Consider the following 17,010-nt stretch of genomic DNA (forward strand, 5'->3'; position numbering starts at 1 on the left):
CGAAAATGTTACATAATATCAAATTATATACTGCCCACAAAAAGTATCTGTACACTTAAAACAAAAGCAAAATCTTAAAGATATTGCTTGTTTAAAGTGTACTGACGGATATTTTTGTGGGCAGTATATTTTCTTTACAAATGGGAGGACACTTATAAATTTCAGATATAAATTCTCCCACATTAACATACAAATTACAAGCAAATTCTTGCAACTTGCAATGAAAGCTCTTCAAGAGGTTTTTTGCTAAAAATGCAAATAAAATAATAAGCAACAACTTCTGAACAATATTAAACTAAAATAAACTATGGTACACAACCCAATTGCATCACTGAAATGGCTAACTACTAGTCGGGTACTTCAGTTGTTAATAACATTATACTTGTATCTATATTGGGCTATTCCATTAACACTACCCCTGTGGAAGATTTTGAAATATCTTCCACAGTGGGAGTATGAATTCAAAATAGAATGAACACATTAGCAGCTCCATTTGAAACTCATCCTCCCTCTGTGGAAGATTGCAGTTGAATCTTTCTCAGAGGGTGTATGAAATTCAAATGGAGCTGCCTAATGTGTTCATTCCATTTGAAATATATACTCCCCTGTGGAAGATATTTCCAAAATCTTCCACAGGGGTAGTGTGGATAACCCATCATGCATTCTTCAATCTGGTCAGTGATGTCATTATGTCCAGTGCACCTGTTCCTAAGGTGTGTGCACTAACAGGTTGCTTTTAAAAAATTACATGCATGGATCTAAATTATGGGTGTGTGTAACTTCAAGATACATTCATGCCCATATCATACTATCAATTGCCGTGTGCGATCAGATGTAGTAATCAAACGTTGGTAGCATTTTCACAATTGGTACCAGCGCTTCCAGTAGTGGTTAGTGATGTAGCAACAAAGTCGCCAAGTCAACTGTAATATGACACTACAACATGCTAGCGAATTATCAATCAGATATTGGCAATCACTTTTTCAATAAGCGGCAGAATAATATTTGCAAGTTCCTTATGATTGCTTAGTATGATATATCCTTAAACTAGAGACCCAAACCTTTTTGAACGTTTAAACAGAAGTCAGTAATTAATTGGGTGACTTCTGCAATAAATAAGCTGAAAAATGTTTTAAAATTAAAATAGCATATAACTGAAACCTATTTCACTTGTTCACACAAGAAATCATATGGGAGTTGTAAGACAAATGTATGAAATCGGGAAAATACATAAGCAGAAGTTGAAGCAATGGCACATTGATACTGTTAATGCAGACACCAGTCTTGAGATGAACAAAATTATTCTGTCACAGGATTGCATGATTTAAGAAAAAAAATCACTGATTTAAATCAATTTATTTTTAAATTTGATTAAATATGGACAATTTGTTGTTTTGGTTAAAATAATAATCATCTGCATTAGACTATTTCTGATGTTCTTGAATAGCACAATGACATTACTGATTCAAAGAAGTGATGCATTTTATCTATGCTACACTTACAAGTTATTTGGTGATCAGGTCATTTGGTGAATACAGCCACATAGTGATGTGGCCATTTGGCGATACATAAAAAAAAAAAAAAAAGGCAACATGTGACAAGGTTAACTATCTATTGATCCATACAAAAATGCCACTTCACTCGCTTGCCCGCCAAATTGCCCACAACCATTCACGAGGCACATTTTAACATGTATTAAAAATCAAGTGTGTGACTCACATTTGGCAGAATATGGCTCATATATTGAATAAATATCATGTACACAGGCAGCAGTAGTGTATCGGAAGGCCTCCATTAAGGGGCTGGAAATTTCACTACATTTACTACTACCTAATTTCACAATGTCTATATTGGTATTATTGAGTTGCCTATGTACACTTTGTTCTTTTGAAAAGGGAAGAATTTCAGCAAGAATAATGCTCTATTGGGAATGAAATACCTAACACCTTTCTATTCAGTTATGAGTCTATATATGTAATATTAATAAACCTAAGTGGAGAAGGCACCTCCACCCCCCTCCTATTACAAATCAGTGAAGTCACTAGTGGAGGGGAAAATAGTACACTTGCAGAACAGGCTGGGCTATTCCAGTTGATATATACACCCCCTATGAAAGCCATGACCTTAATATTCCACAATAAGAGTGTGTATTTCAAATAAGGTTACCAGAATGATTCCATTTGAAATTTACACCCCCTGTGTGGAAGATAAAGGTCATGTCTTCCATGAATTTTAACTGGAATAGCCCATTACAAGAGTTTCATGGCCTACATATTATGTGACATAATAATGCATAATATAAACATTTATATAAAATTCTGTCACAATTCAAATAGATTTATTTAAAGTGTGACAACATTTTACCATCTGATTATGGTGACAGTGATGAGTGTGAATACCTTAAATCTAGAGATGTCAACAAGCATGCCTGAAATGACCCAGTCCATGCCTTTTAAACAGGATTTTTCACAGCTCACCTAAGACTCACCTCAGGAGTGCAATCCATAGCTCTCCTAAAACTTTACAATTATGAACAATTGGCAATGTATTGGGCCATTCCAGTTGAAATCCATACACCTCTATGGAAGACACAATCTTACTTTCCAACACAGGGGATGTAGATTTCAAATGGAGTTACCCATTTAGGTAACCCAGTTTAAAATTCATACTCCCTGTGTGGACGATTAAGGTCATGTCTTCCTATACGGAGATAAGGGGTGTATGGATTTCAACTGACTGTGTTATTCTCGCTGAATTTAAACCCTTGAATATGATCATGTTTTGTACAATATATACAGTTTATTGACGAAAGACTTCCACTATAACCACAATGCTTAATATGCAGGAACAAAGGAAGTCAGCAATATCGTGCAGAGCTGCCAACATATCCTGCATACAGGGAGATTTTGTACAGCATTCTGCAAGATATTTAGAAATTCCATGCAACATAGCTAGGTGAATAATCTCCCTAATAGGGGAGTTTTTCAAATTTTGTTCATCAGTATTTGAAAAGATTAATTTTGTCAGGAAAACCTCCTGTGTCATTGGCCCCTGAACATGTATAAAGCAAAAACTCTTATGTAACCTCTTGGCAGTTTTGTTTTAAACATGTTCAGGGCCAAAAGCACATAAGAGGTTTTTCCTGCCCAACAACGATTTATTTTGAGGGAAACGTCTGCAGAAGCAGGAAAAGTTGGGAGCTCTGTATTATTCTGATTTCTGTCCCCTAATATTAATGTCCAATATCTATATTTCTATTACATAGGCAGCTTTAACCACATTGAGCAGTGACATTATTTCACAACAACTTGATACCCATTTTGTCTTGAATTTGTGATGCGATCAAGCAAAATCAGTCGGAATTCCGAAATATTAAAATTTTCAGTTTCTTACAGGATAGTCAAAAGCATTTACAAAGCTGCATTTTGCAGACACCCCATTGAAATTGAACAACCAGTTCCAAAGATATGAGCAATTAAAGAGTTTCCAAAACAACAGGAAACAAAAGGAAATGTTACCTTTGTTTGGCTATATCTCAAAATCAATATTTCCGAGTTCCGACTGATTTTGCTTGATCACATCACATTTGAGACACACCAATTATTCTTACTACATAACTGCATGACAAGTTAGTGTTTAAGTTAGTGTACATGTGTGGCCCACCTGATGTTTTACTCTTTATATTTAATAAATATTTGCTACAGATTACCTTTTGTGACATCAACATCAAGAAGTATTCAAAGAAACAAAATGCTGGCATGCCAAGAACAAGTTTTAACTTTTTATATTCTGGACACTTACACATATATAAATAATGACAAAAGAATTTGCAAAATCGGTCACAGGTTTGACACTTAAGGTGGTTATGGAGGCATTATAAAAGTGCTCTAAACATGTTTTAAACAGATTAATAGAGTGGAGCAAAGTACACTGATCAATATGCCTTTTGTTTGGAGTCAATCGGACATACGGTTATCAAAATATATCAATTTATATTTTCTTTGTATCTTATTGTTTTTATCAATAATCAATCAAGTTAATGAGCTAAAATGACTGGAGAAGCTCATTTACATATAATTTTTGCCAATATTTTGCATAATTTTGCCCTAAAACTTGGTCAAAGTGTTTCTAATATGTTCTAATGTATTATATAGTGAAGCCGCCCCCTAATTTGCATATTTGCATAATTAATTAGCATTTATGCAAATTAGCTCATTAATTATGCAAATATGCAAATTAGAGGGCGGCTTCACTATATAACACATTAGAACATATTAGAAACACTTTGACTAAGTTTCAGGGCAAAAGTATGCAAAACAAAAGTACCCTGAACATTTATGCATTGGTTTTTAGCAAAATATTGGCAAAAATTACATATTAATGAGCCTTTCCAGTCCTTTTAGCTCATTAACTATATTGATTATTGACAAAAACAATAGGATACAAAGAAAATATAAATTGATGTATTTTGGAAACCATGTGTCCGATTTGCGCCAAGCAAAAGGCATATTAATCAGTGTACTTTACCCTACTCAATTAATCTGTTTAAAACATGCTCAAAGCATTTTCTCATTTCTCGAAAATGCATCCAATACCACCTTAACCCCATGAGAACTACATGCCGATTATCAATTGGCCCAATCAGCAACATTGTTAGAATAAATTCACCATGCAAAAAAAATGGAGTGAATTATTTGCAAAGCTCCATTCTGATTGTTGATTTAAGTGAAAATATCATGTAACTGTCCAATCAGAGGCAATGTTAGATCGGCAGGTAGTGCTCAGGGGGTTGAACTATTGATGTCACAAAAAGTATTCCCCATCATTATGGGTGAAATCATGTTTGTTTTTATACATAGTTCTCACTTCTTTCATAAGACTCGCATATTTTATGCATATTTTTATTAGGTCATATATGTTGATTTTTAAACCTACAACAAAACTAATATGCAAAAGTCACAAAAAAATCACAATAGAAAAATAGAAAATAAACTCGTCATTTAAATACCTAACTGTTCTACACATATCACAACTAGGTAAAAAAATGTTTACTGCAAGATGTTTAGAAAATTTGGTGCTTCTAACAATACGGTATGTTTTTGATCGTTTGAGTGTGTTACATCAAGGGTCAGCAATATCCTTTCATTCTTGTATCATTTTGACACACATACGGTACATAGTGTTTGTTAACTATATGTTATAAATTGTCAAGGTTTCTGTTCAAAGATAAATTGCAGGCATAACTTCAGAATAGTGTGAGCCATCCCCCACCACAATCCTTGCTAAAACTTAACAATTTTCAAGTTTTTCTCTGATTGAAACAAGTGGACATCAATCTTTATGCAGAAGCCATGATAATAGAGAGCTTGCGATTTACAAACTCTGTGATCATATGCCTGTGCATCTATTCATTCAAAATCACTTTCATGTGACAAGATTTTGAATAGATGCACGAGCGTTTAATACCGACGTTGGAAAATCGCAAGCTTTCTAGTATCCAGGGATTAGTGCTAGAAAGCCCTATCTGCAATAGCTGCCCTATAGACATTTGACAATTTCTACATTCTATATTGTACACAATCTAAAAATATGGCACTTGGCAGCTATTAAAGAAAGGGCATTCTTTCCCAAAACTCTCATTATGTATATTTAGCATAAAATATAATGTATGTATGATCCCAGGTGCAGGAGATAAAATAAACATCAGGGGTTTAGAGGAAGAAAGTCCTATCTGCAATAGCTGCCAGGTGTCATACTTTTACATGTGTACCATATAGAATGCAGAAACTATCCAAATGTCTATGGGTCAGCTATTGCACGTAGGGCCTCCTGGTCCCAAACACTAAAGCCATGATTTTTCCATGTTACAAAATTTAAATTCTGTGTTACAAATTGGACGATTCCGTGATTTTCCATGTTACATTATAAAGCACTGAAAAGTGAATACAAGCATGTTTTAAAAGTGTATTTGTCTTATATAATTATATGTACCGTTTTACTGTAGCCTCCCCGAGTTGCATCGTAGGCCTAGAATTAATGCTAGAATGGATTGTTTAATGGTTGATTACTGCTAAATTATCACTTTTCTTTGTTTTCTTTGCAAATCAACACAAAAGTTAGACATTTTACACAGTTTTTCACTATTTTGTGTCATTTTCAAATTTCCGTGAGCAATCCCCAAATTCCGTGAATTTTTCTGTTTTTCCGTATCACAGAGAAATCATGGCTTTACCAAACACTCGAATTATGTTAAATAGTACAATTCATTTTAATGCCTACAAAGAACAGCCTTGGACATCGACAAAATATCGCAAAATCTCACTATCTTAAGGAAGACTTAGCACATTAAAGCTAAACACAACAAGAAGGAATGGTATGGGCACAAGTGTATAATATAAATTACACTTAAATTGCATCATTGCATGTTACAACAGCTATCACATTTTTTTGTTTAAAGAAATGATTGCTGCCTTTTAGAAGATCACCTAAAACATAATGGAAGCCACACAACTTTGCATTAAATAGCTGTACAAAATATTTATTACAAGAACTTGTCACATGCTGGATATGAATTAGACAATTTTCTTTGCTTTCGGTACAAATGAGCTGCTTACCAAAAATAAGGCAAGTGTTTCTTACAGGAAAAATAATGCATTATCAACTTGTTTTTCATAATTTGTTTTTCTTCTCCCAAACCACTGTAAAAGTGGACATTTTCATGCTATAAATTTGTCATGCTTTGACTGTTTCGCTTGGTTTTAAAATCATGATTCTGAGCTTACTTACATTAACATATACACAAAATTAATACATATTTGTGTTTTTATTTTTGTGGTCGTAGCTTAGAATGCGAAAGGCACGAACGTAAATGTAGCATGAAATATTTCACTTGTACAGTGCATGTGTACTTGAATTGGTGTCAAGACCAAGTATTCAAATGAGAACACCTCCCATGACATGTCCCTACTGTTATGTAAATCCATTAGAGCATGTGTGTCCATCCACCACAGATGGGATGTTAAGTCGGTGCTTTCACTTTGAGATAATTGGACAGGCAAATTCACCTCAAGCTTTGCTTTACGACGATATATTGCTGGTTAGGAAAGTAGCAAAAATCAACAAATATGTGCTGCGCCCAACTGCATGCACACCATTCTATATCAATCCACAAACTGCAGCAACTGTGATTTGCGTCGTTCCCAAGTTTTACTCGATTTCAACTGGTAGCGATTTGATACAAGGCATGCTAGTGACTTCTGATTGATATATCGGATAAATCATTTTCCCAATACATCAATCAGATGTAGATTACAAAATGCAACACTGCTAGGAACAGCTTATTACTTATTATGACCATTATATTTGAGCACCTTTCAATCCTGTCTCAATCAACTTACAAGCAAGTAAGTCTACACTCCTATTAACAAGGCACAAGCGGATCAAATTCTCTCCATGGACCATCCGTGATATATCTTGTCCTTCCAACCATAGTACAGCAAGCGCATGCACCCCATTGGGTAACAAATTTCAACTCTCAAAAAAAAATAGAAACAATTTTTGTGTCATATTTCCTCAAAATTCTCTGCAAACTTGCCCCGCTAACACAAACATTAAAAAAATACAGAGTTGTTGCATATGCACACTTATGTCATACACATAAGAAAACAAAACAAAATTATATTATACGAACTAAAAGGCCTAAATTGGAAGCATAATAATAACAACATGAATGCACTGTTCATAATAACCGACAGAAACTCCACACACGCTTTTTCGTCGAGTTTTCTGATACGTTCACTCCTTGTTTGTTCTGGGGGCAGGCAGCATCCTACAGAGAGAAGACAAAAAAGAAAGACAAAATTGGTTTATGCTGAGTGAATCAATTAATCAGGGACTGTCTTTTGAGGAGAGCGAGAGCAACCACTCTCTTCTGCTCTCCTTAAATCTAATATAGGAGAGTGATTTTTAGCTCTTCTTATTTGACCATTCTCTCCTTACATTCTATTGTAAATGCTCTAAACAACTCTCCTTGGAGGGTCCAGAAGAGCTATTTAAGGCTCTCCTGCAAATTCCAGAAGACAGTCCCTGAATTAATGGCATTTCTCTGACATTTTCAGTTATCAAAAATATTCTTTGTCGTGTATGAAATAGGTTAATAAATGCAGATCCTGTGTAGCTCGAGAGATTGAACACAATAATGCACTTGCTCTGAATGTTGATACGTCCGATGCATTCCACTGCGGGGCTTGTACATTGGCTCATACATCAGCTCAGCATGTGTGCATTATTGAGTCAAATTTCTCTCTGAACAAATGATGCACATTTATTGATCTTACTTTTGAATTAATAATTAATTAATTGATAAATCAAACTTAAAAGGGCATTTCGTGATCCACAGCATCATCCCCCACTTTTCTCAAAAAAAGTTGAGATTTTTATATCACTGGAAACCTCTGGCTACATAATGTTTATGTACATAAAACTTTCTTGCAGATTAATTCGTTTAGCAAAGATATTGTGAAATTTGAATTTCGTTCTGGTATACCAGAACAAAATTACAACACACTGTCTATGGAGCAGTGTAATACGCATTATCATGCATAACTTGCAAACGCAAAATCGGAATTAACTGAAATTCGGGGAATAAGCTTTTTTCTTGGATATGTACTGAAAAATGTCATAAAAAGAGGATGCTAGGATCACAAAATACTCTTTTAAGATTGAATGTGAGAAGTGCCCAGATCTGGAAAAAGTATGCATAATCTTGAAAGGTTTTTCATCACAAACAAAAAAGGAAGACTTTTTCCAAGTACAAAACTTACCATCTTTCTGTCCATTTTGGCCTTAATATCTCTTGCTAGTGTGTGAAGGCCTGAAATGTAAAAAATCAAATGAAAAAGAAATGTTACTTATGTTTCTTCTGCACAACCTGACAATCAAAATCTGAAGTATAACAATGAAGTCAATTTACTTCTAAAAATGTGTAACAACCATTTTCAGCATTCCAATTTTGTAATTTCTTCTTCTTATGTTCCGCCCACAGGGTAACTTCACAATATGAAAGTGTGATTGAGAGTGCTCCAAGGACATGTTCAGGCAACTCATTCCACTCCTTTAATGTCCGAGAGCAGGAGAACCGATGAACATCCTTTTAGATGAAGTTGCTTCTAAGATTCTACTTGTGTTAATTATACAACAGGTGTATCTCTGTAAATTGTCTTGAAATTGGTTGGTAATACCGGGCTAATTACTGACAAACCAATGAACAATTATGAATTTAAAAGAATCCATCTACGATAAATCTTGCAATTTTTTGTCATCAGTGGACATAATTTTCCCCTAAATAGAGATGCTGCTTTATCATTATATTTTAACATTATTTGAAATCTTTCTGTCAGCTTGTGTCCTCAATTATGTGAAATGATCAGGAGCAAGTCCATGTATGACGTATCTTACACATGCCTCAAATTTCATAAAGCTTGTGGTCTCTACTGCCCGTAGACTAGGCCTTAATTTGGTGCCTCTAAATTTCAAAGCATTCTTCAGTACACAATGGCCTTTGTCAGGGTAGTGGCCTTTTGTCAGGGTTGTAGCCAGCAGTTTTTGAGTGCTGGACAGCATTTCCAAAATTAAGAGTTCAATGACCATTCAGTGGTTTACCTATTGAACTTTTGAGAATTCAGAACTGTATGATTTTACCCATATGTGTGTTGATAATTTATTGCTAAAAACCGGATTCTGGCATTGAGCCTTAAAATTTTAGTAACATACACATGTTTTGGTGGGCGACAACACTAAAATCACTGTGTAGTAGGTAGGTGGCATTGCAGCACTGCCCACTGTAGCTACAACCTTGGCCTTTTGTTACATTTGCGGTATTTGCCTGCTAGCCTTGAAATGAGTTCCCTTGAAAATGTGAATTTTGAGGCCTGATCTTTTTTTACACACCACCACACATCCACTCCACACACCCCCACCTACACACAACATGACCAAACAAACATCAGTTCTCTCACTCAGTTGTGTAAATGTTCAAAAGAAATTACTTTGAGTCTCTACTTACATCTTCAACATTTATGCTAGCTTTGGCACTGGTCTCCATAAATTTAATTCCATATTCAATGGCAAGCTGTCAAAGAAAAAATAAAATAACATGGTGACGGCCAAGTTATGATTAAACTGTACGAAACAAACATGATTTTATAGATGAAAGAAACATCCTATCCTTTCACACATTGATTTATAAAAACAAACATGTGTAAATACAGTTTCAGGGCAAATTCAATAAAAAATAAAGTTTTAAGTGTATAAACCTTCAATATAAATACGAACAAACCAGTTTAGCTCATGAACTACATTCAATATTGTTACAATGAAATAGCATCCAAATACCCATGCTTTGTGAACATGGTATGACCAATTTGGCTTTGACAATACTGATCTGTATACTTTGCTCCAACTGATAAATCTATTTACTTTGTTTAGAACATTTTCAAATCTTTAACAAATGCTTGGTTAACCCATTAAAGTGTAGCGTCCAAAAAGATAACGAAAAAGATTAAACAGAGCTTATCCAGATCTTGCAATCTAGGGTTTTTTTGGTCACTAACATCCCATGTTGCACTGCATAACAAAAATTAGTACATGGAAGAAATATATTGTGGGAAGTATACGAGATTTTGTCTGACTAGGACCCTTTTAAAAAAGAAATCAATAGACAGTGGCCACAATACTAAATTTTGCCTATAAAGGCCTTATCCACACTACCCCCGTGGAAGATTTTGGAAATATATTCCACAGGGGGAATATGAATTTCAAATGGAATGACCACATTAGGCAGCTCCATTTGAATTTCAAACACGCTCTGAGAAAGATTCAACCTGAATCTCCCAATGAGGGAGGGAGAATTTCAAATGGAGCTGCCTAATGTGTTCATTCCATTTGAAATTCATACCCCACCTGGCAGATATTTCCAAAATCTTCCACAGGGGTAGTGAGGGTTTTAACTGGAAGAGCCCATTACTTTGCTTACCTGTTCCCCTCTTTCCTTTGAGACCTGCCTCCTGTCTTCCATGTCGCATTTATTTCCTAATACCATCTTCTCTACGTCAGCTGATGCATGCTGCAATGTAAACAGTGAGATCAAGATCAATATCATCTTGAAGTGACTAACAATTTGTGTCAAATTACTGGGAATTTTAGGGTAACCTTCTTGTCTTCCCACGTCACTCATATCAGAACTTAGTATCTTTTTACCATTTTAAGATATATATTTGCATATGCTTAATGTCTCCTCGGACCTCACCTCCTTATACCACAAAATTGAGATTACATCAACATGTTATTGTTATGTTCCGGAAGTTTTATGGAATGAAAGTCATGACTATACCACTTTTAAGAGGACACTGTACGCAAGCTATTCTTCAGGAGTACTGCATGTGGAAGATATCTCAAATATTTTCCTTATATAGGGTCTTTCCAATTCACTTAAATTGTGTGCAGTGCCCAACCAATGAGTTCTTGGTGAAGCAACTCACATATGTAGCAATTCCTTTTTTTGTTCAGACTAGTTGTTTTTGTTGATTGGCCTAATGGTGAGAAAATTTGCCACATGGGCTCAAGGTTGTGGGTTTGAACACTGTCATGGAAAATATGCTGAGTCAATGGGCAAGACACTTTACCTTGCTTGTCCCACTCCACCCAGGGGTAAAATGTGGAACTGTAAGAGGTAGCCCTTATTGTTGGCAGCCAATTGGTGTGATATAACCTAGTGGCAGTGGAATAAATGTATAGCGCTTTGATATACCTAGGGACCTGGGACACATGACCTCAATTCGCGAGTTATAAAAGGTTGGTGGGTATGGGGGTGACCAGTGAGGACCCCTTAACACCCTCCAGGTGCACAACCAAAAAATATAGGTAACTTTTTATTTTACGGGGGTCATAAAAGGGGGCCTCAATTATGGTAATTTTTGTTCAAACTATATCGACATTGGACTCAAATTAAAGGAAATTTTGTGTAGATTATTGTATATTGCATTCATTTTGTCATCTAACCTTCCTGAAAGAAGATAATTTGAAAAATGTAAACCAGCGTGCGTTTATAGTTGAAAATCTGTAAAAATTATGGGTTATGTGTATCGAAACAGGTATGTTCTTCACTGAATAATCAATCAGTAATCAATCTATAGCTTTTTATGTCTCTAATAATTGTATGATATATGATAGGAGCACAGTGGCCTAGCGGAACGGCACTGACTCATAATCGGAAGGTTGCGGGTTCGAGTCCCGACGACGCCGTCGTGTTGTGCTATTGAGTAAGGCACTTTATCTCGATTACTCCTCTCCACCCAGGTGTTTAAATAGGTACCGGCATTCTTAAATTCTGGGAAGGTAACAGACTCGCTGTAGAGGAGGTGTAGCAATCCCCTATAGCAATATTAGGCCTACATGGAGGAGTCTGGCCCAATCGCCAATGAAAGAGAGATGGGCACTCTGATCACTGTTTATACAGGATCGTCTCCTTTACCTTTACCTTTTGTATGATATAATACAATAATGGTTGTCTCTTGTCTCAAACTATAAAAACACACAAAGGTTTTCAGAAGACTGAACTGAAAGTGCCTACCTAATCAATCCTCAATTCACTCTCATCGCTGCTACTGCTGTCAATGGAACCTAACTGTTTTGTGTGTCTTGCGCAACTCCAGGTTGCAGGCAAACCTCTGCATGCACGTTTAATATAACATGGGTGGACGTTTGGCACATAAGCAGTTGATGGTGCACTGCTTAGTACAACCACATGATAGTTTGCTGGCGGTACTATCTGGCCAAGCACTAGCCACAATCTGCGTCATTCTCATGAGAGCTTCAACTTCCATACTCTTACCAGGAACTTGACTCTTAGGCTTCTTGCCTTTCTTGTTCAGGTATGGAATGTGTTCAGTTTTACGACAGGCTTCTTAGTTTTGTTACTTTGTGTTGTTTCTTGCAGGGCCTTTACACCTATATCCTTCACGGTGGTCAGATAAGATTCAGGTCCTTTAATGATTTATCACTGCGAATAGTAGACATTTCCATGCCAGGGTTCTCATGCCTCTCTGGGTAATGTTTTGTGCTACTTTCACCATTACTGTGATTCAATGCTTCTGCTCCAATGAGATCTGCTTCTGATGATAAGCCTTGTGAATGATCCGCAGGTCTTGATGCTGCTGCTGATTGTGGTCTTGGGTCAACTGATTTAAGGCTCTGAAACCCTAATGGTTGGTCCATATCTTCAACATGGGATATGTCTGCATGGTTTGTTTGACATATTTGTAATGACCTGCAGCGGTTAGGTATGGTAGCATATATTTGCAGTCTCACTTAGATGACCAAACCAGTTCCTTCTCGTTCATGGCACATGAACTTCAGAAGAATATCACACATCTCCATAAATGTCATCCAGAGCTTTGCCGTAATTGGTTTGTCAGAGAGGTAGTCTTGGAATTCTTCCATGTGTTGGCAGAGTATCTCAATCTTGGAGTGAGATTTACTGATTGCTTCTAATAGTTCAGCTCTGTGCAGGTTGTACTCGAGCAGTACTATCTGCAAAATCATTGAAATGTCATCAGCCTAATCAACAATTGCTCCTTTCAATACACCAATCTTCAAATGCATTGTAGAAGAAGCGCCGCATCGCTTCATTCAAAATCTGCACAGCTTGAAGCGTTTGGTAATAGTCAGCTTTATCACCAAACATCTTTCTGGCTGTTCCTTTTTGACACAGCCCACTAGTTGTCAGAATATCTTCACCACCACTGTCTCTCATAACTTTGCAAATTGCTTTAAAGAAGTTATATACCAGGTGGTATCCTCCAATAAGTAGAATAACCTTTAAAACATATGATCTTGATTCTTGTCTACGATTGCTCTGGCAAGTTCAAATGTTATTAATATTATAGAGTATTAACAATATTTAGGGACATTAACATTAACAACATGAGGGCATTACAGATAAGGTATAAACTAATTTACCACAGATAAATAGGCTATAGAGCTTAATACCATTTTGATAGTAAGTCATTCAGTAACTGTGATGAACTTGCCTGTTTTGATACCCCTACTCCTTAACTTTAACCCACATTTTCAACTACAAATACACACTGGTTTACATTTTTCAAATTATCTTCTTTCAGGAAGGTTGTATGACAAAATAAATGTCATATACAATGATCCAGACAAAATTTCCTTTAATTTGAGTCCAATGTCGATATAGTTTGAACAAAAATTAACAAACATCGAGGCCCCCCTTCTATGACCCCCCGTAAAATAAAAAGTTACCTATATTTTTTTGGTTGTGCACCTGGAGGGTGTTGAGGGGACCCAACTGGTCATCCCCATACCCAACAACCTTTTATAACTCACGAATTGAGGTACCCCCTAAAAAGAGGGCTCAGGTCCCTAGGTATCAAGGGAATCAGGAGACAGCTTATTATGCTTACAATAAGCATTTTTATAGAGTGCCTTATTCTGTCATTACAAGTTATCCTTATCTCCTTTACACTTACCTCTTCAATGTTCCTAATCCAATTTCTGATGTTGTCAAATGATTTCTGATTTGTAATATCGTATACCAACATGATTCCCTGAAATAATCAAATCAAATAACAAAAAATAAATATGGGATTTATAACTTTTCATCTGACAGAGGAATCAAGGTGCTGTGGTAGACGGTAAATTAATGTAGCTACAAAACAATCATGAGAAGTGCAAGGACAAGGATATGGGAAGAGGCCTTTCAAGAGGGAGAGGAAGACCATGTACATTGGTTCGGTAGTGACATCAATGCTTTTTTGCAGTTGCGGCCGTTGCGCACTTCTAAACGGTGCGTGTACACTCTGCACGATTTACTTTACGTGCACAATTCGATAATGCGGCCAGCGAAATACACACATACGTCACTCCAGAACTTGGGAGATTATATCACCCAGAGAAAATCTTGCAAGGTATGGATCAGCAATGTACCATGCTCACTTAACCCCCTGAACACTACCTGCCAATCTAACATTGCCTCTCAATGGTCAATTATGTGATATCTTCACTTTAATCACCAATCAGAATGGAGCTTTGTATCCCAATTTTTTGTGTGGTGAAATTATTCTAACAATGTTGCTGATTGGTCCAATTGATAATGAAAACTTCTTTTTGACCAATAGGTAGGTAGTTCTCATATGGTTAAGAGCATTGTCAAGAATCAAATCAAATTGCTAAGGTGAATGAATTGACCACTACTCCCGAGCACAAATGGTAATCTTAGCAGATTAGGAACAAATTGGAATGCAACATTTTGTTATTTATATTGTAAATAATTCCATTAGCTTAAAATTTCTTTGCCAGTTGATGCATTCATTTCACATTTATGTTTAATCTCGCTCAGCTACAGCTACCTTAAGAAGAGGGACACTCATCATCTACTCACTTGTGCACCATAATGAACATGACTCTTTCCTATTTTATAAATATTTCCTGTCAAAATCATTTTAATATCATCTTTCACTTCCTTTTGTTAGTGCATTTCAAGCTTGGAGGGGCAATTTTATAACACCCTCAATGAACTATATTAATTTCTGGGACATGAACAATTAGAATTTGCCTCAATTCAGTTATAAAATTGTGTCATTATTTATATTTAGATTTGACTATGGAACATAAACCCTTTTGGCAAGTTGATATTATGTTGAAGTTGGAACTCCAGTTACAAGTGACAAAAGGGCATGTTTTTAAAACCTCTCAAACGTACATTGTACATGTATGTTTGAGAGGTATTTTTGATCCCTTCAGACAAAACTGTGATTTTACCATTTCTGAAAAAAATGAAACCGACTAAACTTCAAATTGACAATTTGTATTTCACAAGTTCTTAATTTTGAAGAAATCACAAAAATATTAAATTTCTTTTTACTCATGTTTTCCATTATATGGCCTGTCTTTACAGTAAGCCAAAAAATTAAGCTACCAGTTATGTTCACCCACTGTATAACCTAAACAAAGACAGATATGTCATAATTGGAACCAGCAGCCAATAGCTGCATCTTTTAGCTCGAATTTAACACCTCATTTGTTGAAATTGTCCTAGAAATAAAAACACAACGATCCAAAAACCCAAGGAAGATGCCAATTTAAAAGTTGCAGTTTTCACCATTGCATGCCCCATTGATTTGTACACTAAGCGTTCACGAACAAGAGAACTAGCGCCGTGCTTCCATTGATTCGCACGTTTAAACTAGCGTCGTGCTTTCATTGATTAGAACACAAAAGTGCAACTTTTGATTTCATTTCTTCATTAGATTTTAGATCACCGTTTTTTTAATTCTCAACCAATTTCAACAAGGTCTTAAATCAGAGCTAAAGAGTACAGGTATTGGCTGCTTGTTTTAATTTTGACATACTTGTCTTTATCTAGGATATACAGGGGTGAACACAACTGGTACCTTAATTTTTTGGCTTACTGTATATCAGTATTACTGACTTGAAATGCCTTTATGTGTCAGACACAGTACTGTTCACTTACATACATGTACAAGTACCATGGATACTGTACAAGTTGTGTACACTTGTACACTCCCACACAGTAACAGATAGGGAATTGTGGTAATGACTCACAGACACCTCATCGAAGTCTGGGCACTGTCCCCAGTAACACTGACTCGGGTCAAATCAGTTTGCAATTCTATAGTTAAAATCTGTACATTTTTAATGGCACAGCTTGGTAATAAATTGAAATAATTTATCACTTACCATTGCCCCCCTGTAGTATGCATTTGTGATGGTCCTGAACCTCTCTTGGCCAGCTGTGTCCCTGAAGAAACAAAAACAATGAACAAGTAAGACACGTGACTGTGTATGAATAAAGGCTGGTTAATTTCTTACAGATCAAAGATATTAGCCTCAATGGGTCTAATTTAGACCCATTGAGGCTATCGCTATAGATGGCATATATTCACCATGTCCTTATGATGTCCTAATATC

General features: G+C 36.0%; 1 protein-coding gene and 1 long non-coding RNA gene across 2 annotated transcripts in view; both read right to left on the reverse strand.

Moving 5' to 3' along the window:
- Nucleotides 1–2,225: 2,225 nt before the first annotated feature.
- On the reverse strand, nucleotides 2,226–8,866 carry LOC140142798 (uncharacterized). Its single transcript, XR_011857585.1, has 3 exons — nucleotides 8,823–8,866; nucleotides 4,599–7,828; nucleotides 2,226–3,853 (listed from the first exon to the last, which is right to left on the reverse strand). It is a non-coding gene; the product is annotated as an uncharacterized lncRNA (long non-coding RNA).
- Nucleotides 8,867–10,042: 1,176 nt separating this feature from the next.
- LOC140142297 (ras-related protein Rab-8A-like) overlaps nucleotides 10,043–17,010 on the reverse strand; it is a 28,766-nt gene continuing 21,798 nt past the window's right edge. Inside the window, exons 3-6 of the mRNA XM_072164266.1 lie at nucleotides 16,780–16,840; nucleotides 14,550–14,627; nucleotides 11,033–11,122; nucleotides 10,043–10,129 (exon numbers count right to left, since the gene is read on the reverse strand). Coding sequence (XP_072020367.1) covers nucleotides 10,043–10,129; nucleotides 11,033–11,122; nucleotides 14,550–14,627; nucleotides 16,780–16,840 — 316 coding nt within the window. The remainder of the gene's footprint in view (nucleotides 10,130–11,032; nucleotides 11,123–14,549; nucleotides 14,628–16,779; nucleotides 16,841–17,010) is intronic.

Source organism: Amphiura filiformis, chromosome 20 (assembly GCF_039555335.1).
Source record: "Amphiura filiformis chromosome 20, Afil_fr2py, whole genome shotgun sequence".
NCBI lineage: Eukaryota > Metazoa > Echinodermata > Ophiuroidea > Amphilepidida > Amphiuridae > Amphiura > Amphiura filiformis.